This window comes from Triturus cristatus, chromosome 12 (assembly GCF_964204655.1).
Source record: "Triturus cristatus chromosome 12, aTriCri1.1, whole genome shotgun sequence".
NCBI lineage: Eukaryota > Metazoa > Chordata > Amphibia > Caudata > Salamandridae > Triturus > Triturus cristatus.
Genome location: NC_140595.1, coordinates 120,755,273 through 120,779,614, shown reverse-complemented (window position 1 = coordinate 120,779,614; position 24,342 = coordinate 120,755,273). Strand labels below are relative to the sequence as shown.

Sequence of the window (24,342 nt, the reverse complement as noted above, 5' to 3'; positions counted from 1 at the left end):
ACGTTATCAGAATGTGATGATCTATAGCACTGTCAATCTGCATGTATTAATTGAATTTCTGTATCAACAAATTTAATTGTGTTGGAGGGCAATTGGGCACTAAGACTAAATAGCCACAGATTGTTTGTTTGAACTAGTTCTTGCAAAATGTATGACGTTAATGCTATACGCAATATGTGTTTCTGAAACTAATAAAAATAAAAATTTTAAAAACGTACCCTTTTGCCTCTTCCCCGCCTGTCTCACCTCCGTAGTCCTCCCTTGCTCGGAGTTGGCCACTGGAAGCACACCCAAGCTCCCAGTCAGCCAATCTCAATGCTGCCTTGCAGCGTTGTGATTGGTCTGAGCCCCGTTTTTAGTGCTCATATTCTAACTGGAGGCCTGAGCATGTTCTCCGCGTAGGCTGTGATGCAGCCTGCACGGAGAACATGCGAAGTGCGCATGACTGTTTTTGGCGGCCCAATAGGGCCGTCAAGCAGTCATTGCGCACTTTAGAAGGGTACAAACACTCCTCCCCTGCCCATGCCCCCTCTGGCAAATCTGTGGGTGAAAGTAAGAGAAAATAAAATGATAATACCACGAGTTAATATCACTTTATTTTCTCTGTCTTTCACTGCAAAAAAGCAGTAGGGCGCTAATCCTCCACCCAGTAAGAAAATGCCTGAGTGCACCAGTGTGGCTGAGTACCACTAAATGCAATCTACAATGGCTTGGAGGCTAATTCTACAGGAGCGGAGGCCTGAGTCGAACCATAGTGACTTGCATGTTGTTTGCTTGATCCCCAGCCATGAAAGGTATGGGGTGACTGCTGAGGTGTCTATACAGCAGCCCTCTGGAATAGCCTTTGAAGGGTTATGCTATTGATGAAACTGTCGGACAGGGTCTAAAAGCCATGGAATGCACTGTGGTACTGCTTTTTTGAAACCACTGGAGGGCAGAAACAGACTTTTTTCAAAAGAGACAGGTCCCATAAAAAGGCATCTCTATTGGATACACCTGCTTGTCTCAAGAAAAGCCAGTGGATTACATCCACATGTGGCAATGAGGCACCAAAATAGGGCCTACGGTGCACCTCGATTAGTCAGTAGTTTCCTGGCCAGCTCTAATGATATATTTTACTGCATCCTGGCCGTCTTGAATGGTTTGAGCCAAAGAGTCTCAAAATTACCCTGGGTCTGCAGTCAAGATCACACTGGCCCTGTCCCAAAAGAGTGTGTGTATAATGGCTTAGAAGGTAAAATGCATTGACTAAACACAATGCCAAGCTGGAGGAAGAGAGCATCTGATTACAGAACTTCTATATCCTTTTTGACTCCCTATCTGGAGAGGTTGTGGGGCAGGCATTAGGGTTTGCTTTGCTGGTAGAAGCTTGAACCATTAAACTCTCTGGAGTTGGGTGCCGCATAAGAAAATCGGGGTTGCCTTGCGCTAGTCTGTAGTGACTGGTCACCTGCTTGTTGACAGGTGGTCAAGAGCAAGGCTCCATACACGTAAGGGTATCAATCAGGCATTTATTAAATGGAAGTAAGGTCTCAGTAGGGACTGGCCAAGGGTGCAGCACCTCAGTAAGTGCATTTGTCTTGACTTCAATTGAAGCCAGCTTTAGGTACAGGACCTCAGCTGAGCGTCTAATCCATACAACCAATAATTCACCCTCCTCAACATCATTGTGTGTGGGTAAATCATCCTCATCATCACCATCGTTATTATCAGGTTGATTACAATATGAGTCAAAAATGTTTCAGGCTTTGCAAGAGGGACACTAATATGGGTAGCTCCAGGGATTCCCCTCAGACATTTACATCACATAACAGATCCGGAGGAGAGGTATGTGGTTCTGCATGGTACACTATATGGGAGGGAATGGAGTATTCTCAGTATATTTGCCCTCAATAATGATTGTTTCTCCTTCTTCCCTGAGTTAATGACATTGGGCACGCCCCATTTGGGCGCAGCTATAATCCTGGCGGGCGAAAAAATTGTGCGGTGGGTGGAACCCTGGACAGGAAACCCCCACGCGCAAACACAAAGCTTCGGATGACGGAGACTTTGGAAGATCTCAGGGAGGGAGATGTGTGGAGGGACTGCAACCCGAGTAAAATAACGTTTGTGTGTACCCCGGCAACAGGGACCTCCAGCAAGCTTGACTACTTCTTCCTGTTAAACCTCACCGCAGAGGTGGATGGGATAACGTACTTGCCTAGATATATCTCAGATCATTCCCCGTCTTGCTAAGTCGGTGGGGGAAACCGGAATGTCTGGAAATACCCTCCTGGCGATTGTGTGCAGAGGCGTTAATGGACCCCCCCTTTGTTGCAGTGATCACTGAAACACTAACTCATTACTTTGAGGAGAACTGGGGATCGACTTCAAGTAGGGCAGTGGAATTGGAAACCATGAAGGTTGTCCTCTGGGGAGTCTCTATCAAGACAACCTATGGCGTGCGAAAACAACTATAATGCGGTATACAAAAGCAAGAGCAGGGGTTGTGCAGGTTGGAGGCTCATCCCCACACGAGTCCCCAGATTTTAGGGGAATGGGGAGCAGCAATATACAAGGCCTACTGCCAAAGACTTTTCAGAAAGGAATCCACCATAGTGCCCATATTGAAACTTAGGGGAGACAATAGACATTTGACTTACATGCAGCAAGCTATCCTTGAGGTCCTAGCCAAAACGTTAGCTAGAACATATGAGAAACAGGCCCCCTCACCATCGAAAATGGTCTGGGACTTCTTGGAAACTCTTGATTTGCTGAGTCTCGACCCAGAGGGGGAGGGGGCTCTTGGAGTGCCTATAAACAGAGAAGAAGTCTTGGTAGCTATCAAGTGTCTGAAACCAGCAAACAGCCCTGGGGCCGATGGTCTTCCCTCTGAGTTTTACAAGATGTTTGCCTTGCAGCTAGTGGACCCTCTGCGGTAGGATTACGCTGAGTCCTGGAGGACACAGACCCTTCCGGCTACCATGAGGGAGACGTTGGTAGTTATGATCCCAAAACCAGACCGAGACCCCGAATTACCTGATTCATACAGACCGATCTCACTTCTAAATCTTGATATGAAAATACTTAGTGGAATCTTAGCAGAACGTCTGTATCCCCACATGCCTCACATGACCCATACTGACCAGGCTGGGTTTATTCAGAAATAAAGCACCACCCACAACTTACGACACCTGGCATATGTTTGGCATGCCCCATGCTTACTGAAGGATGACTATGCAATGGCGATCCTTGATATATAACAGGCGCTCGATTCAGTCAATTGGTCATATATGTGGTTGGTCCTACTGAGATTCGGAGTGGGCCTGGATTTTCATAGATGGGTGCAGCTGTTGTACACTGCCCCGGTCGCCCGGGTAAGGTTGGGGGATTGATCTCCGAGGCATTTCTGTTGCAACGGGGCATGCAACAGGGGTGCCCCTTGTCCCCACTTGTCTTCGCACCCACCATGGAGCCTTTGGCTGCCACACTGCGGAGACGGTTGGTGTAGTGGGGGGTGAATCTCAGGGTGACAAACCATGTAGTATCTTTATATGCGGACAACACTGCTGTGTTCGCCCGAGAAACCAGAGCAGTTGGTACCTGTCATTATTAAAATTCTTCAGGATTTTGAGACCTTTTCAGGGCTCCATATAAACCTGAGGAAATCTAAACTGATCCACATGGGGAAAATGGCAATGAGGCCAAAGAAGGAGTTGCCCGAGGTGGGTCTATCCTGGACAACTGAAGGGACTAGGTATTTAGGAATCAAACTAGCACACACAGCCTCATCATACATGAATCTCAATATAGGAAGATTCTTGGAGGGGCTACAAAGCTCTATACATTTCTGGAGGTACCTACACCTATCCCTAATGGGAAAGATTGCAATCGCAAAGATGATCGTCCTCCCCAGATGTCTTTATACAATGCAAAACTCCCTATACAAGATCCCTAGTTATTGCTTTCGAATACTGGAGGGGCTGATGGTGGACTTTCTGTGGGGACAGAAACAGGAAACAGGTGCGACTGTGGACACGGCTCGGGCGTGGGGCACAGGAGGCCTGGAGATGCCTTGAGTGGAACTATATTATATGGTATCCCACTTACAGCATGTAGTCCACTGGTTGGACGATGAAGAGAATTAGGAAAAACAATTACTGCACGGGTACATGCGGGGAACGATCCTCCCTCCCTGGACTCTTGATGCTTGGGGCTTGGGCTCTGGCAGATGTCCCACAGATTGTCCAACATGTTGCCAGGATATGGGAAAGGGTGGTTTGTAAAGTAGTAAGATGTGCGCCCTAGGCCCCAAATATGCCGTTATGGGTGGTGAAACCATTTAGAGCGATAGCTGATTCTATGTCGGTGCGGAGATGGCCAGAGGGGTGGGGGTGCCACCAGATGGGAGACTTATTACAAGGATGGAAGCGGAAGCAGCTTTTGGTTTAGGAATGGGCCAATATGGTAAAATATCGAGAGTGGCGTGCAAACTCTGGCCATCATTCCCGGTGGAGCCCCCTTGGACCAACGTCTTGTAAACTATGCTTACTATGGCAGAGGGCCGTCGGTTAGTCTCACATCTATATCGCTCGCTCTGGGAAGATGACCCGGGGGAACCTCTTCCCATCCAGGACAAATGGGAGACCATAATTGGGGAGCCTCTAACTGCCCCTACCTGGAAGAAAATACATGAAGGAGTTAAAGCCATAAATACTAATGCACGTTTTAAACTTATCCAATATAATTTCATACACCAAACATATCTCACCCCATGGACTCAGAGCTGGATCTACTGGGAATATTTGAACGAATGTCCTAGACGTGGCGATATAGACACAGAATTTATTCATATGGTATGGGCATGCCGGCAGCTGACAACATATTGGGTGACTGTCCTGACCCGATGGAGGGCGGCCACAAGGTGGGTAGTATCCCTAGAAATAACGACAGTGTTGCTGGGGCTGGTTCCAGCACACACAAAAAGGAAGCAGAGCAGGAAATTCCTGGTCTTGTCCTGGCGTAAAGATGAATTGTGAAAGCTTGATGATGCACCTCGCCTCCGACTATAGAGGCATGGCTAAGGGACATGAGCGAAGAGGCAGCTGCAGAAGCAGTCCACATGAAACTAATCCGTGAGGACGAAAAATGGAGGATGACCTTTGAGCATGGGCAACAATGTCGAAGGATTTACAAAGCAGGAGAAACAGGACCTTAGTACTGGGACCAGAGGGTTGAGTCCCTGCCAAAAATAGATAAGGAAAAAAAAAATCAGGAAAGACCTACTGGCATCCTCCTTGATTATGAAGAGAGGCTAGGCATAAGTTACAATTTATAATTAACAACCACGATATGGAAATGGGAGGAGGGTGGAACTGTTAGGGAGTTAACAGTTCATGATTGACAAACAACATGGAAGGCGAGCATGGATGTAAATGATACTGTGTGCTATATTTGGCGAAGGTCTGCTTTTGGGACACAAGGGAAGGTTGAGGGGAGGGGACCAAAGCAATCGCCATGCTGATGGATCCTAATATGTACATGTATGTTCTTATGATTGATATGTCAATACAATGAAAGGGAAAAAAAAGAGTTAAAAATGTGAAAAGGCCTCTGAGGAAGACCTTGTGGAAGAGGAAGTGCTTTGACTGAATCAGAGCATACTAGGACCAGGTGCTCTGAAGTAAAGTCAGGGGTGACCTTGGTCAGTTCGAAATGGATGTAGCTCGAAGTCGGACACTTGAATCAGCAGTTGATGCACTTCCAGCACTGGTGATGTTGGGCCAATATCAGTGGAGAAGGAACCAGCATATATTTTGGAGCTGGAATGGAAGTCTGCACCAGATGTGGGCAGAACCCAGGACGGGTTTGAGGCTCACAGATGGCACAGATAATGGATCTACCAGTGGTAACTTAACTGGATGACCCTGTGGGCCCTCGGGCCCAAAGGTGTGCCAGAGGGAGCCAGCAGAGTGCCAAAAATAGGCAGCATGGTCTCCTTAAAGTCCTCAACCTTCTGCGGTGTTGCAGATGGCTCGAGAAAATAGGGAGGCACAACTGGACCAGTTGAGGAATCTACTCCACGATCGGGATCTGGAGCAAGATTGATTGGCACCTTAACATCACCTGACTTCCCTTTGGGCAGAGAGTGGCTGGCTGTGGTTGAGTCCCACTTTAACATCTTATGCTTCTTCTAAAATTTAGATTTGGATTTACCAGATGACCTTGCACACTAATTGGATCGGTCACAGGAGTGGCCTCGAAAGCAGGAATGAGCCTGTGCCCTCGACTTGGAGCAGGAGCGGAACTTACATGTAGTGTATCACTTGTTTCGGTGTTTGGCAACAAACAGTTTTCATTTCACGGTCCTGAATTGCCTTCGGGTGAATGAAATAACATTTTTTGCATGACTTGGAGTCTTACGCTAAGCCCAAACACCAGAGGCACACCTTGTGCGGGTCCACCATCAACACCAGTTTCTGGCAGTCATGGCACAGTTTGAACCCTTTAGGCCTCGTTGGGGGACACCATTCCCTCAGACACATGAAAGGATTTTTGAAAGAATGTGCGAACCAAAGAAAAGAGAGCAGAGCTCTAGATCCACACTTCAAGGCATTGAAAGAAAGAACAGACATTGTCACATGGGGTGGCATCTATATGTGGCTCAGCTCCATCACTTACTGCATGGGACAAGATCAAAACAGAGCTGCACAGCTTCATTTACCAGCACACCGGAGCATTGCTATGGCCTGGTGCCTGGCGAATAGTCTAATGGTGAGGAATATGCGGTTAGAAGTGTCCATCAGAATTGATGCGCTTTAAAGATTCTCCAAGCAACAGAACTCACCTAGAGGGACTTCTTCCATCTCTGAAACAGTGTAGTTTTCAGAGATAATGGGTGGGACGTCAGAATTCTTTATCGCCACGCTACGATGAGAGAAATATAATCAATGTTAATGAGATTAAAACACGCTCCCTTGTCTAGTGAAGCTCTTAAACAAAAATAGGCATAGAAGGCATAGGTAAAATTGAATATATGAACGAGTTTGGTACAAGTTGTGAACTGAAGCCTAGGGTCCACAAATACAAATCAATAGAAGTGATCTCTTGACAAGGAGGTCATAATCTGCCAAAGGGCACACAGAAGCTACTCAAAATTACAATTGCTACTTTTTCCTTTTTTCCACAATTACACAATAAATAATCCAATCAACATGCAATAAGGAATATTCTACTTACTTTTTTATCATAAGTATCTGTTCGTACCATGTAGTGCTGTAGATTAACATGTTTAGGATTATCCTGCAGTCTAGTTTTGAACTTGGCTCCTTCTTTGCAAGTAGAATACTGTCTGGGCAGAGCAGGGAAATTCCTTCAAGCTGTAATGCAGCAGTTTTGAAAACATTTGACCATCCATCTAGCTATGCCAGCTTTTGAAAGAGCCTGACCTTTATGTGGCAGGGCAAAAGCAACATAAAGTTGTTGAGTTTTGCAAAAGAGCTCAGTTCTATCAATGTAATACATGAGAGCACACTTGACAGCAGGGGTGTGAAGGGCCCTCTCTGCCACAGAGTATGACTGTGCGAAGAAGCATGGGAGCTCAGTGGCTTGACTGAGTTGGAATGGAGGAACCACTTTCAAAGGGAATTTAGGGTTGGTTCTAAGCCAATCCTGTCTTTCTGAACCAGAACGAAAGGCTCTTCCAGGGTCTTCAATTGGCTAACATGCCTTAAAAATGTGATATCAGCAAGGAAAGCAACTTTTCAGGAAAGGAATTGTAATGGGCACAAATGTAGAGGTTCAAAAGAAAAGCTCATGATTCTGGTTAGGACAATGTTAATTTTCCGCACATGGTCAGGAGGTACCCTGGGTGGAATAACTTGTTTGAGTCCTTCCATGAAGCCTTGATGACAGAGATTCTGAATAACGACAAGTGTTTCATATTCTTCATATAACTTTCAATGGCATCCAAGTGAAGACGTATGCAAGTAAATGCAAGGGTTGATTGCTGTAGATGACGGAGGTAGCAGAGAATATATTGAACTGCAGGTTTAAGCAGATCTATTTGCTTGAGAATGCAGTAGCCGAAAATTAGTTTCCACTTCCAAATGACAAAATTGGTGGTAATGGGCGATGTGAATGTTTTCCAGGCTGTAATTTTGGATATGGATGGGTACTATACACCAAATATTTGCATTGGTATTACCAGGTACATGTTCCTTCAACAGAAACAAGGAAAAACAAATCAGTGGAAGAGTACATTGCAGAGGTAAAGAAATTACCTTTAGACTGCAAATTTGGTGTATTACAAGACAGTTTCATCGGGGACCTGTTGGTGATGCACGCCAAGAATCCAACCATTCAGGAGCATTTATGGGTCAGTGGTGATTTGGCGTTAAATGATGTGTTGGCAATTGTTAAAAAAACTGAGAAGTCGAGTAGGTGTGCTAGGGTGTTAAAACAGAATGCAAATGATTATGACACTTTTCGAAATTGAGCATCTAAGTACAGTGTAAAAGATTCCAAATCCAAAGATCAAACCAGATGTTAACATTGTGACAGTAAAGAACATTTGGCATTTAACAAAATTGTCCTGCTGCCATGCAAAAGTGTAGCAATTGTGGCATTGTATGGCATTTTGTAAAAGTGTGCAGGAGAAGGAAAGACTCTTAAGTGTGTGAGTGAGCCAGTAAGTAAGGAAGATAAGAAAACTTCAGAAGGTGACAACGAGCACTGTCACAATGTAGCTAGTTTGTTTAGAAGCCTTGTTTTGAATGTTGATGGTAAATCTCACAGATCTAAATTTGAGTGCTGGATGACTGTTGTTGATGTATCCTTAAAGATTTATGCAGATTCTGGGTCCCCATACACTATCATCAACGAGGAGCTGCGGAGAGAAAGAATTGTCAATAAAGTTGGAGGGGTCCTCAGGGTTAAAGTGGAGAATGTATTGACGGGATTGGATTTAGGTGGCTTAATTTGAGATTCAAGAATAGGCTGACTCGGGCGGATTGCATGTTGCTATGAAAGGGCCCCCTTGTGTTTGGTTAGTTTGACCATGGAAATTTGCACATTGTGCTTGATACCAGTAGCAAAGAGCAAGTGATGGTGGTTGATAAAGGAGTGCATATGGGCAATGATATGCTCAAAAGATTTCCAAAGGTTTTTAGTGGTAGGTTGGGGAATTTGAAAGGATTTGAGTACAGAATTATTTTGAAGGATGATGCAAGACCTAATGTCCACAAGGTAAGGAACATTCCTTTCATGGTTAGGGATGAAGTCTCTGAAGAGCTGGCGAAGAAGGTTTCTTTGGGGTCATTGACCAATAGAAGTCTCTGATTGGGTTTCCCCCATTAGTGGTTGCTAGACGAAGCAATGGCAACATTTGTTGTATTTTGACTTATGCCATTTGAACAACAACATAATTGTGGGCCAATTTCTGTTGCCAAGAATTAATGTGCTGGTAACTTTTGTCAGAGTTTGCAAGTGGTTATTCACCATTGACCTATTGTCATCACACCACCATGAGGAGCATTCTGGAATTACTGGAACCAAGTCTATTGTGAAGAAGATGTTTTGGTGGTCAGGTGTGGATCTTGAGGTGGAAAGATATGTAAGAGAGTGCCCCAATTGTGTTTTGGCTGATAAATCTTTACAGACTTTAACACCAACTATGAGTAAATGTTTGATTCCAGTTGACATTGTAGGACCCCTTGGGAAACCTCACAAGTATGTGTTGGATTTAATTGACTTCTGTTGCCAATGGCTGACCGTGAAGGTGGGAGAAAAGGCAGATATGGATGCATTTTGTGAATTCCCGGAACAGATTTTTACATTGGACGGCATTCCAGCCACCATTTTGAGTGGCAATGGAATGAAATTTGTCTCCAATAAAACTAAGCTTTATCTTGAAAGCAGTGGTGTGAAGCATGAGACCACTGCACTAAACAATCCCAGTGGCAATGGTATGGTAGACAAATTTAACCGTGTGATCAAATGTATCATACAGTTATGTAGGGCAAGTAATGAGGACTGGGTTACTCAACTGGGTAAAATGGTTTGGGCTTACAGAGTTACTAATAATCGATCGACTGGAGTATCTCTGTTTATGATGAGGGGTAGGAATCCTAGGACCAAGTTTACACCTGGTTATTTCGTATATGTGTGGAATAGTAGTCAGTTAAAGGAGTGTGGGGAAAAGTAAGAGAGTCATTATAAAGGTAAGTTGTATTATGATACTAAGAGAGGTTCAAAATGGGTGAAGGTCAAAGTGGGTGACTGGGTTCGGATTAAGAAACTGGGTTTTGTAGCTAAAGGGGATTGTCGATTTTATGAACTGGAGGAACTTTTTGAAGTTTTGTGTAATTCAGTGAGGTTGAGTAACGGTAAAGTATGGAATCTTAATTGAGTGGCTGTGGATCCAAATGAGATATGGAAGCGAGTTCATGGGGAGTCACATAAGTTTGAAGCTGACTTTTTGGAGGATTTTGACATGATGGAAAGATGGTCAGCAATGAAAGGGAACACAAGGTACCTGTACATTCAGATATTCTGGAGGAGAGCAGTGAGGCTGTGATGATTGAAGAGAGGGAAGTGGCGTTGGAAGAAGCTAATGTGGGAGTGGTGAGTAGTCTGAAGACACTTCTAGGACTGCTATGGGAAAATTCATGTACATCATGCTGGACAAGACATTGACAAAAGAATTAGGAAATTGTCAAAATGTTTAGAGGATTATGAGTATGATAATGTAGAATGCATTTTGTGGTTTATTTTAGCTTTTCTCATTTTGTATTTAGGCCATAGGGTTATTATCTTTGATGTCTGTGTTTTTGTTTCCAACTTTAAGTTAATCAGTTTTGATGGGTTTTTTGTCAATATTTTTGTTTTTTGTAATAAAGAGGGGGATGTGTTGTGGGCTTGTTGGTAAGGTCATCCATGTGTGGAACCTACAATGTAGTGAGGGTTTTGTGATTATGCACAGAACACTGGAGAGGCGACGGTTGGGAAACGGTGGGAAGGAATGTTGGTGATGTTGGCTACTGCAATCTATACTTCAGGCGGCTCACAAAATAAAGTAATTCACTTCTCCAAGGTGTGGATCTTCCTTTCAACAATACCTCCCACCACAGAAAAAGGAGCCAAGAAGCATCTTGGAAATCTATGTATAGCCCATCATCAGTCTAGTGAGAAGGAAAACAACAGTCTGCCTCATCGTCTCTAGCATGTGGAACATCTTGAGGGTTCTCTATGCCATCTGTGTTTGGCCACATAATGTCTCAAGTCTCAGAAAACACTGATGATGAGACTAATACACTTCCGAAGACGGTCTTCTAACATAACTGGCTATGCCCTTGTAATCTCATAAAGAGACATTGGCTATGATCTAGCTGAGCTCGGTTGGAGACCAGATATCAGGGTCACAGTTGGAGACAGAATTTGTGCCACTGAAGCTGGAGGTGGGGAAGGGGCAGGCACCGGCATTGCTGGAATCAGTATGGCCTCCAGCAATGAAGTTAAGGTGTGGCTCAGCATTGGTGAGGGTACATACAGAGGTCTAATGGGTTCACAGTTGGTAATGGAGCAGGAGCTACAAGCGGAAGTCCGACTTGGTTTCCTGCAGAAGCAGGGACCAAAGGTACTCCAGGAGAATCCAGAATTGATCATAGAAGCTGCAGCAGTGCCTCCTAAAAGGCCTCCACCTGCTGCGGAGATTAGGATTCACAGAGAAATTCAGAGCGCATTGGAGCATGTGAACCATGGTTGGAATCTGCCCTGAGGGGAGGCCTACCATCTGCACTTCTGTGTTTACAATGAGATTTGGAACATCCTTTCTCTTACACTTACCAGAGGATGGGGACCTGGACTTATAGCAGTAAAGTTTTTTGTGCTCTGTGACATACAATTTTGTCATCTGATCCCTAAAGGCCTTTGGACGCATAAGAGAGCATTTGTTCAATGACTCTGAATCATGCCTACATCCACGATACCACAAACAGATGTCATGCGGGTCTGTGCCATATATTTGCTTTCTGTAGGTGTGGCCCCGACTGAAACCTGTAGCCTGAGATCCCTAGCAAAACATCTTCAAAAAAAGAGTTTTTAAAGTAGGTAAGACGCTGACGAAGTTCAGAAGTGGAGTTCCAGATCACCATCGAAGAATGAGGAAAATAAGGATTTGACGCTAATGTGCAAGACTTGCACACATATATGGCTTCCTGCTAACATTTGCAAAGGAGCAACAAAGTTAATGCAAAGTCTGATGGCACCGCCTATCAATGCGTAGGAGCAATTGCTAATAACGTTTCTGGATTTAGTCTGATAATTGCAGGAATTCAAAAGGCAAGGCATCTGCAATTACAATCATCTATCAGAATCTAGAGAATGTCAAAATGAATTTGAGTAAGGAGCAATGCGCACCTCATCACCTCAAATTACTCAAACAGAGAGGCAGATTCAAGTTCCTAAGTTTTAGAATACCCCAAAATCTGAGAACTGAATCAAACCACATGGGGTTTCGAAAACATCTGGAAACCTTTCATACCAGCTTTTGTAGTAAACCGGTCACAGCTAAAGAAAATTGTCACAGTTATAGCTCACTTATCTGACAAAAACTACCCTAAAAGATGACTTTGTCTTGAAGACTTTTAACACTTTAAAGCAACTGACAGAAGACATTGAACACTTAATAAAATTCCCAAATAAATAAATATAGTGGCTAAAATAGATGCCCAAGGCTAGCAATTAACGCATCTTAGGAGAGATAGGAGAATTTCAAAGTTGCCTGATAATCTACTGTCTTCTCGCCTTCTACCTTTTAGACTCTCCAATATGTCCATTACGAAGCAGTGGCCTCTGGTTCATAAACTGTGATTTCAGTGAAAGTCATAGACAGTTGCGTGGGTTTGGAAACCCCGTGGGCTCCTCTTTCAAAGGTGGGCCACCCAGGCATGTGAAAGCTTTAGCAATGAAGCAAAAGCAAGACACACACAGAATAGACTTCCATGAAATTACAAATCACAATCACTATAGTGGTGGCTAGGCGTACATTGATGTCAATAACATTAACAGCCTTATTGCGAGTATGGTGGTCCATAGGACCGCCGTACTCACTGTGGTGGTCCCACCCCCTGCACACTGCGGGCCCGCAGTGTGTGGTCGGAGCGCTACAGGAGCAATGTGTCCGCCGTGGAATCCAGGATCCCGCGCTGTTGTGCAGCAGTCAGGAGCAGGAATATCCTGGGAGTGCCGCTGCAGCACCACCAAGCATATTCTGAGTTGATTGTCAAGTACCTTTTTCAAGGTGGGGAGCCTGTCATGTAAAGGGGGGCAGAGAGGCAACAAAGGGGGCCCTAACAGAGCCCTCTTGCTGCCTCTGGGCGTGAATGCAGGTGGGCACATGTTGCCCACCTGGAATTGCATCCCTGTCCATGCAGAGTGTGGCATGCATGCCACACCATGCAGGAACATACTGCAGGCGCTGTCAAGGCAGCGGGCAGCATGTTAGGCTCTCGCATGATCATCATAACAGCTCACCGCCGGGAGACCACCCCAGCACTGGCTGCCCACCATTGAATATAATCGTAATCCGGCGGGCAAGCACACCACAGCTTTGGCAGTCCTCCTGTGGGTGGCACTGCAGGGGCCGCCAAACCCATAATAAGGCCCTAAATGATAGAAAGACCAGCAATGTCATCATGTAGGGATTTTTTTTTCCAGCTAAGAAGGGCAGGCAGAAAGCACTACCCAGTGTAAGAGAAACACCGATACCTCTAAAATAGCATCATTGTGCAATTACATTTTTGCTTATTTTTCTAGGGCACTGGTTGAAGTAACTAAACAATGTGAGTAAGTGCACATGATCCATAAAGCATTGTTCAATCTAGAACTTATTTAACCGGCTAACTGAACATTATTCTGTGTTCTCCGGTCTACGAATTTGCCCATTTGTGAAGTCTTGTCATTCCCTTTTCGTATAAATAAGTTAATATTGTGCTGCAGAATGAATCAGGGCTCCTTAAAATTCTAACTACAACGTGAATGCATAATAGAACCAAAAATCCAAATAACCATTTGCCACTCATGGCTATAAGTGTGCTTGTGTTGGACATTTTGTTAGTCATTTCAACATACTGGGAATAGCCAACACTGCATAGAATTCAATATCTGCCAAGTGATTGGTAAATCCAGGAAATAAGACTGTTCACTTCACCTGACAAGAGGAGGCGTGTGATTGACCGGCTCCTGCCCACGGCTACTGAAGTTCCTCGTTGCAACTTCCACTACTTTTTCAATTCGAGCTTTCCACCTTTAAACGAATAAATAAGTTGAATAAAATGAGCATCAGTCAATGAAATTATCAAATTAAATCATCAATGTCTGATTGACAATCAGAAAATGAGGGAGTAGGGTTCTCTTGCAGAAAGTCATTATTTTGTTGAAAAGGATCAACAAGACTGGCAGTTCTGTTATACAGCAAAGTAAGGTTTGAAGAGGAAATAAACTCAGCTTGCACCAAGATAAACTTTTTAACAGGTACATGTTCAACATGAAGGCCATTCAGAGCTGCTGTCTCGTTAGAAGTGAGCCTGCTTTAGTGAGTGACTAATTAAAGGATTAGACACACATGATCAACACGTTCTTTCTTTTTTAACTCAATGTGGGCATTTGCATTTTCTTATTTTATTTTGATCTTCAGTAAAGTGCTGTCTAATACTCTAAAATATCCTCAACTTGCCTGGGTACACACTAAAATTCTCATGCAGGGGTCTAATGACTACAGGTTCAGTGATGTGGGGCCACTAGATAGTCAGACAAGGCCGTGTCATGCTTAGGGTGCTTCTCCATTATTATGCTACATGGCATATCATTAATATATTTCATACATACATTTCCAGTCTCCACGTTTGTCCTGGATTCGACTTTTACCATTTTATTCATTTATAAGTTTTATATAGCACTCCCAGACCCGTGGGTATCAAAGCGCTTTACATACACAAAAGATAATAGCATGGCGTATCATGATATAAAGATGCATAAAGATATAGGTATAACATTTTAAGACAGCATACATCAAAAGACCATTGAGAAGGTCGTCTTCCATGGAAACACCACTCAGCGATACCAGTAAAAACAGCCACCTGTATATATTCAGCATCCTCCAGTGTCAATCCTTCAAACTCACATCAAGTTGAGGTCACTGTGCGCCCGCCATTTGTAAAGTTATTCCCACCAGTACATTCAACTAAAGGACGGAAACTACCTTCTCTGGCCACACCATCAGGAACAATATGATGGGGCGCAAGATCCCCACGGCAAAGAACGACAAAAAGTGAGGCCTTCTTCAATGCAGGAGCACTCATTCACAACATTTATCTTTATTAGAGATTGAGCCCTCACTCCTTATTTGGATGGAATAAGAACCATATGTTCCTCCCAAAAACATCACTTTGTTTTACAGAACCCACTTCCACCAGGTCAGAGTTTGTACAAATGTTTGTATCTGTCTGTCCTACTATCGAAATTCCCAAGACAATTTTTGTAACCAACCAAAGTTTGCTTCTGAATCCTTCGTGTGTTATAAACATGCACGGCTGCTCCTCCGCTAAAGGCCGACGCTGTGAAAAATAACGCCAATTAAACAAATAATTATCAGTAAACATTTATTGTGTGCATACCAGAAGGCGGCCAACAATACACACAGTCTGTCCAAAAATGCTTGAAAAATCTGAAACATGAATTAAAAACTCTTAAATCCAGATTAATAGAACCACTAATTCTATCCTATATGCAAATGGTACTTTATATTTGTTCCATTAAATTCATATTTGTATTAACAGTTAAGTAAGAGAGTGCAATATAAAATGGCCCTTTCACATTACTCCCTAAGTTGCAAAATCCAACGAAATTCAAGAGGAGTGACAAAAGCAAAACAAAATAGAGAAGAAATGACCTCATCCAGAAAAGAAGTAGCAACAAAAAACAATACATTTCAGGTACATCTATTTGGAGGACAATTGGACAGCTTTACTGATCAAGGGTGGATAACATGAGATTATGAAAATAAATATGTACTTAGCTGTAACAATAGTTTTGAAACTAGAATACTTTTGTAGATACAAATGCTGTGCATTATTCCGCCACAGAATTACTGGCTACATAATTGTCCTTATTTTTTGTCCCATCTTTGACGGTGGCGAGTATCATCCCCTTTATGACGTTACATGTAAGCGTGCAATTCGCCAGTGCATATGCTTCTATCTGCATAGGCATACCTTAATCGAAGCATAAGCTAGATTTCATGTGGGTACTTGGACACAATGCAAAGTCTTGGCATTTTCTATTTTTGTAGGTAACTGGTCTATGTGTAGCGCCCCCCATTTTTTTCAGATTCTTTGTACCTCTCCCTGATCTAGCTCCCACTCCTGCGAGATACCTTCTGTCTGCCTCATCTGTCTGCGTCCATGGTGTTCTACCCCAGCATGTGTATCGCTGTCAGTGATATCTTTTTTTTGGAGTGTCCATATTCAGATCTCCTGTGCTAGTTTGCATAGCACACATCATGGCAGGCCCTCCTGACACCCCCCCCCCCCCAACCACCCACCCTCCCTTGTTTGCTCACGAAGAATATTGGTGTTGGGTTGTCTGTCTGGATCTTTACTATCTCTCTGATATGTTTGTGAAAGGCCTTCAAGTCAAAGAAGTCTGTTGTGAGTTGTAATATTTGTATGAGTTTTTCAGCTTTCTGTGGGTTCCATTAGCCCCTGATCTGTTGATTCTCCTGCATGCACCCACCCAGTGTAGGGTGAGACTGTTGTGATGGTGACCTAGAGAAGTGGGTATTTTGAGTGCCCTGCCTCTTGTGATGTTTTCTGCTACCCATTACTGTATTTACTTTTGCACAAGATCCTCCCAGTCCCCCACTGATTGTAACCATTGGCTCAGCAGCCTTTCTTGGAGGAGTGTCCTATGGAGTCTGGCAGGTGGGATTCATTTAATGCTTGAAGTCATCATTCTCAGCAATTTCAGGTTCACAATCTCAGATGGTCTCTTCCTGCAGTGGCAAACCTGCTATGTCAATGACTGCACGCTCTTTTGAACCAGGCATGCCTTTATTGCAACTGAATCTGCCCCACCTATCCATTTTCTTCATAGGGAGTGGTGAAGACTTCTCATTGTTCACTTAGAAACTCAGTATGTCTACTACTTCCATTATTATTTTGTATACCATTCTGGAAGTCTTGCGAGTTTGCCTTTCACCATCCAATCCAATCGGTTGGGGTACGCTTGTATCTCCTGCTTTCTCAAGTGAGCTGCTACTTCTGTAAGACATTTTGTAAACACACTTGGTGCTTACTTTATTCCAAGGGTAAAACTTAGAATTAGTAATGTGAATTGTGTACCAAAAAACTTAAGGGATTTATTGTGCTTGAAGTTCATCAGGGTGTGCAAGTATGTGCCCCTTGAGGTCTACAGTTGCTATGTAATCCTCTTCTTTTAGCAATGGGATGGCTTTCTACAGTGAAGTTGTCTTGAAATTGTGTGTCTGGTGAATGTCTTCTGTAATCTTAGGTCTATGATGGGTCTCAATATTACATTTTGTTTGGGGATGAGGAAGCAGAGAGAGTACAGTCATTAGGTTTGTTACTCTTTTGGCACCTGCCCTACTGGTCCTTCTGTATGAGGTTGTGTATTTCCTGTTTTTAACAGTGTCATTTCCTCTCCTTTGCAAACTCTCCTGTTTGGCTTGACATCTGATGTTATCATTCCTAACTCTAGGCAGTAACTGTGTTTTAAGACGTTCGCACCCATTTGTGATGGGTGATGTTCCTCAATTCCTGGAGCAAACCTCCCAGTCTACTTCCTAAATGTGTTTGATGCTGAGGGCTTCTCTTTGCGAGTCACTTGCTGTCTGTGGCTGATCCACTTATGGTCTGCCATCACCAAAGGCTGTGACTCAAAAGAAGTGACTCCACGCCAATGGGTATGGCCATGCAGTACTAGGTCTCTACACACTCACCCCTTGGGAGCACTGTGTTGGTTGTAGAATGGTCTGCAAATTCCCTCATTCAATTGCTCTCCTGGTAGGAGGAGTGCTCCTACTGTAAGACCACCTGAATTGTAGGGGCCCACTGCCTTTTCCATATGATTGTATTTTTGTATCTGCTGGAGAGAGTCATGAACTGCAGCTCTGTGCGGCTTTCCCCTGTAAAAGACATAATTATCAAAGAAATGTGGACTTCTTGTTTAAAGCTGGATACTATTAGTAAGGCACGTATTCTTAGTGTAGTGTCCATGCACATCGGTCTGCTGGTTGCTTTAGCAGCTTCAAGGGCTGACTTGAGGCTGGCATTGAAGATGGTCTTTCCTGCTTGTATTGCATTTGTATTGTTCTTGGACATGTTGCATCAGTTCTTTCTTTTCCTTCTACAGTTAATAACACTAGAATGTGTGGTGTGTCACTGTGTGGCTGCTGAATGCCTCATCTTTCTTCCTTCCATCTCAAACAGCTTATTTTCCTTCTCTGGGACTGGTCCTTTGGATGCTGGAGCATTAGCCCTTTTCCTCGCTGTGGAGTCTGTGAGCTCATTGCTTGTTGTCTAGTGAGTCTTTCTAGAGGGTTTATATTTCTTCTCTACCATTGTTCTTAATACTTCTGAGAAAGCTGACTTGTTAAATGCTTCTTTCCTCTTTTTTATGATTCAAGGTAGCAGGGGCAAAAACGGATCTTTCTTCAGTGATATCAGTATTAATGGGAGGAAACACTCCAGGGCCTGTCTTTTTCTAGCTGTACTTTTAAGTGTCTACTCTCATTTTAATGACAGATATTGTACAGAAAAAAGTCATCCAGTTGGGCTGGCAGAGAACGGATGGCGTCGGACCTGTACTCAGGAGAGTCGGTGTCTAAGTCCTTCCATATATCATCATCCCCTTGAGATGCCACTAAGATGCGTTGGTCATATTACTCATCATAAAACTCCCCCTGCTCTTCCGCTGTGGGTTCTGAAGCACGCTAGGGGTTCTGTGTCTCCTTGGCTCCCCTCTTCTATCCTAATTAATGTTTCGAATAAATGGTTAGTCTGTGAGACCAAAGTGCAGGCTATGGCTGAAGCTAATCTGCTGTAACCCTCATCATTGTTATGATATATCAAATTACTATGCCTCAATGTACAATTCGCCATAACAGTTAGCGTGAATCACTAACTGTATAATCAGTGTTGTGTGCAGAGGTATTTTAGGCACTTTAAGGCCTTTAAAGAATTGTGGTCTCCAGAAAACCCAGGTACTGATGTTAATACATATGGCAAAAACCAGCTTCAAAAGTAAAATATGTCACCATAGGATGCAAGAAGGATATACAAATAAAATTAAAGGAAAAGAACAGTCACAAAAAGGCCACAAAAATAAGAAAAGTAGAATTTTCTTTTTAAAGTGATTGATGACCAGCGCTCCTAGGACAGACCAACTGGGTTGGGTCAAAAATACATGCTAATAACTATTTCTTTTCTCTCGAAAGCATTACAAATGTGTCAAGTGATATAAGGGAACCACAGCAGAACCTCTGATGGTTATTCCTCAAACTGTTCAGACAAGATCTAAATACTGCGAAAATGACTGCTGGTAACATTAGAACTGGACCAGTCATTTCACATTATCCTTAGAAAAGTGGCATTGAGGACTCTACACAGGTTGTCTGGAGAAGCGCAACAGTCTCAGAGATCAGAACTTTTTTTAGACTTCTCCTTCAGGCTATCCCTGTAGAAAACAGTTATATATGCAAGCTGTTCCAGCCTGTATGAGGATACACTGACTATATTCATCAGGGTACTTTATTTGGAGCCTCTACAAAATATGGCCCTTAGGAAGAGTCCTGTTGCTTCACTGTTCGTGTATTAAGGTGTCAGCTGAAATTCTTACCTGTTTCTCTCCAGTGAAGTGCGTGCCACAAGCTCATAAATCTGAGGTACATACTCGCATGTGGAAATGATGAAAAAGGCGTTCTCGTCTGAAAAATAAATGAAGACTATACAGGAAACCACCATGGCAGAAACCGAAAGTTAATAGACACAACAATGACGGAATTCCTAATTATTTATATACCAACTTGCCACAAATAAAGACAATAGTTTACATAAGTACCAGTTATGAAATCTATGGAAAGTAACTTTTAAAGGTACCACTAATTTGAAGAGCAAAATGAAGAAATAATATTGCATGCTTGCTAAATCCTTTTCTCAGCAGATGGAAAAGTTAGCAAATTCCTAATTACAGTCAAACTTATATTTTTACAATGTTTCACTGTTCATAAAAGCACTGATGCCCTCCAGGGTGAAGTATCACATTTTATAGAGCAAATACCGAAAGGTTCTGAAACAACAGCCAAAAGGCGGCGGGACCCGAGCCAGTGAAATAAAAATGTGTTTTTTTTCCCCAATGAGAGTGATCAGATTTTATCCAACTGAGGCTCATTTACCAACTCGATCATTTAATGCAATGACTCCTGTAACCAGCCTTTTCTTTACATCATTTTATTGTATGCAAGTACATAGAAAATGAAGAACACTGAGACATAAATACGGAAATCCGATCCACCCGTCTGAAAAACGAGAATATCCTACAAATGCAAAGCCGTAGATGCAAGCACAGCAGGCAACGTATATGTCAGGGCTCACTTGATGGACATCATGCTTATACACCAGCCATGCATCCTCAACCGCTCCCGATCACACAATGCAAACAACCATATACATCGAAAGGAGCAGGCCAGAGTGCACTAAAATACTGCATAAACAATTCTCTTAATTCAAATATTTCTAACAGCTATGCCACAGAGTATGTCGACATTGTGGATTCAGAAGTTTTTCTTCCAGAAAGCTGATGTGCAATATGTACTGTGTAAATTCATCCATGCATATAATGCACACTTTCAGAATCATACCAATTGAGACCTAATTACATTGTTATGGCCTCTTAGCCGGTAGCATTGTGTGGCTCTGCAGTCTTTGTACCACCCGACAAGTGACCGGGCTGCATATAGGTGCCACTCTTGCATGTTGGCGCCAGTTGCTTCACTCTTTTCCGCACCCTCAGATAGAACACTTATTGGTGACAGTGCACTGATCTCTAACTTGAAAAGTTCTACCTATGTTTCCTGTTCTGCCACTCCAGGAAGGATGAGGAAGACCCAGGTCATGTCACCAGGGATCGACTGTTGGCAAGTTGCCATGATATCCCGCCTCAACTGTTCCCATGAGGCAGAACAGGAAACTTAAGTAAGGCATAGGCTCAATGAAAGCCCATTTAGCTTTCCAACAAAGTGAATTGGAATGAAGACACATGATAATAGACTTATGGGTCTACAAACACACAAAAAACAACAGTTAGGGACCCATTGAATATTGATTTTGGTCCTGACATAAGCCCAGACCCTTACGGCAACACAGGCTAAAACTTGTTGATAAACAATTTGTGATGTGAAGGACAATTTACACGTCCCATTGAGCGTCATAACATCACCTTATAGTCTTACCCCTGTATACTTCACCTAAGTTAAAATATTGTTCTAAAACACAAGAGATAATTTTAGTAACACCACACGGATCCCACAAATATTTTCCCTAGGATGGAAGTACTAACCTAGGGAACTGAGTGCCTAGGTGTGAAACCCAATGATGACACCACCCAATAACACACCATAGTGGTGATAACTTTACACCACCAGTGGCTAAGATAGGTTGAGGGTTTGGGATAGTTCTGAATAATTCCAGACCACATGGAATCTACAGGGCTCGCTCTCCTTTGATTTGGATGCATTAAGTATAGCATGTAAAATTGTCACAGATGATTAGCCTACACAAACCGTGTCAGGAAAAGAAAAGCGATCTTCTACCTCAGTCTTAAAGAAAGTAATACAACCGTGTTAGACGACTGTTATTGGCTGAAACATGTTGATCTTAGATGGTGGAGTACATTTTATACTCTTTTTACATTTTTAACCATACCAAAGGTAGCTTGAAAAATAGCAAAGCACCAGAAGAATAGGAAAAACTTGCAGACAATTTTAACCTGAGATCACATTGTACCTTCAAATAAGAGATCACAAGTCAATAGCGTTGAGCCCATCCAAACACATTAGTGATATTGTGTGAGGACCGAAGTACGAAGCATGCCACCAGTAGTACTGGTGGGTGAGGGTTGATTTATAAAACCAACCAGGTATCCTCCACCCCATTCTAATGTAAAATAGGGACTAGAGAGGTTCAGTCACAAGAGCTCTCTCCAATGATATTGGTACCTAAAACATTGGAAGCTGAGTGACGCATAATTTTTTCTTCTGACTCCACATTTTTCTTTGATATGTGATCCATTCCATCATGGCCTGGGGGGTACGATGCCTATGCAAAGTCACACAATGCCACCAGCTAGCAGGCGGGGGCCCAATCAATCAGGAGTTAAAAAGCACAGCTAATCACCCAATAGGTTATCTGGACGCTTACAGCCTGAGGCTTATCCGAATAGCCAGGTCTTCAGGGCCATTTGGAATTTCGGAAGTGATGTGATGGTCCAGATGTGTTTGGGGAGGCTGTTCCAGGTCTTTGCTTTGATGTGGTAGAAGGAGCATCCTCCACTTCTGCTTTGGTAAATGCAGGGAGTATTGGCAAGTAAAAGAGAGGTGGAATGGTGTTGTCTCAATGGTTGGTGGAAGATGAGGAGGTGGCTAATTTAGGAGGGTCCTTGGATGTGTAGAGCCTTGTGTGCGTGGGTCAGCAGCAGTATCTATAACATTTTCTGAATCCAGTCCGAAAGTTGGGGATATTTTAAAGGTGAGGAATCTGTGGTGAGAAGTGTCATTCAGAAATGTGAGCATCGAACAGGAAGATAATATCACCAAACCATGAGACTTTGTAAGGACAAAACAACAGGCCAATCTCAAGGACCTAGAAGAATAGTACAGACGAAGAAAACTTTTGAGATACGATAGAGCGTAACCATGAAGAGATCTGTAGACTAAGCACTGGGTTTTGAATTGTTATCTCTCCTTGATTTCGAGTCACAGAAGTGCTAAAAGGGTGGGTGTAATATGGTATTCTGTTTTACCCAGAGTATGAGCCATGCAGCAAAAGTTTGGATTTTGTTATTTGTATAGGTCGTTGCAGTATCCAGGCAGGATAAGACCATAACTAGATAAGGCAATTCTTTTGGGTGAAAGTAGAAGAGCTAGTATTCTGTGCAGATGTTAAGAGGTGATGAACCACATCTTTGATGACAATATTTACTTGGTGAGAGATATTGAACAACACTTACTAATTAAGATACTTAGCAGTGGTATAGGTAGGGTTGCCTTGGGGTCCGGCCAAGATGGCAGTGATATAAAGATGTTTTTGGTCTGGATTTGCTACGATCAGCATGCTGCTTGCAGAAGATTTTTATTTCAGGTTGATTTGGGCCTGCATCACCTCTGCGTACATGTGGTTTCAGACACTATGGGGCCTATGCATCAACAATGCCATTTGCGATTCCTTATTAGCGAAAAATAAGGAATCGCTAATAAGGAATAGCAAAAGGCTATGCATGTAGGAATCGCTATTCAAATAGCGATTCCTAATATTCCTTATTACCGAATCGGTAATACCGAATCGGTAATAAGGAATACCTACCCATTCATTCCTATGGGCTTGGAGGCCCATAGGAATGACTGTAAAGCCATTCTGTATTAGCGATTCGGTATTACCGAATCGCTAATAGCGGGAGCACTTTCAAGGGTGCCAGGGTGTCAAAAGGACACCCTGTTGCACCCCTGAAAATGATATGTGCACATATGTTGCACACACACATGTTCTAAGGGCATGTGTGTGCGCAACATGTAACTTTGAAAAATGCACAAAAGTGCATTTTTCAAAGTTTTTGCAAATTACCATGCAGTTCATCTTCATGGTAATTTGCTCCCCCTATTAGCGAAATCGCTAATTTTTTAACTTTGATGCATTGCATTTAAGGAATCTCACTTTGGGATTCCTTAAATGCAATCGCTATTTAAGGAATCGGTATTTAAGGAATCCCTATTTAAAGAATCGCTATTTAAGGATTCCTTAAATAGCGATTTCTGCTTTTGGGTTGATGCATTGGGATTGGGTATTTTTTACTTAATACCGGGAGCTATTACCGAATCGGTATTTTACCGACTGGATTTTGGGTTGATGCATGAGGCTGTAAGAGCTTTAAGCACATGAGACATCATCAATGACAAGGCTCACATCGCTGGATCTCATTGTGTCTGGGTGTGCCACAGCCCCAATTTGCTGTTATAAAGATTTTTGCCACCAGAGTTTGCAGGCTCATTTACATCAGTAGATTTGCAGAACTCAT

General features: G+C 43.1%; 1 protein-coding gene across 1 annotated transcript in view; it reads right to left on the bottom strand.

The window, feature by feature from the left end:
- The window catches only part of LOC146772835 (rho guanine nucleotide exchange factor 11-like), a 337,239-nt gene that overhangs the window by 97,898 nt on the left and 214,999 nt on the right, over window positions 1-24,342 (bottom strand). Inside the window, 3 exon segments of the mRNA XM_085637036.1 lie at window positions 6,827-6,906; window positions 14,189-14,284; window positions 19,894-19,981. Coding sequence (XP_085493162.1) covers window positions 6,827-6,906; window positions 14,189-14,284; window positions 19,894-19,981 — 264 coding nt within the window.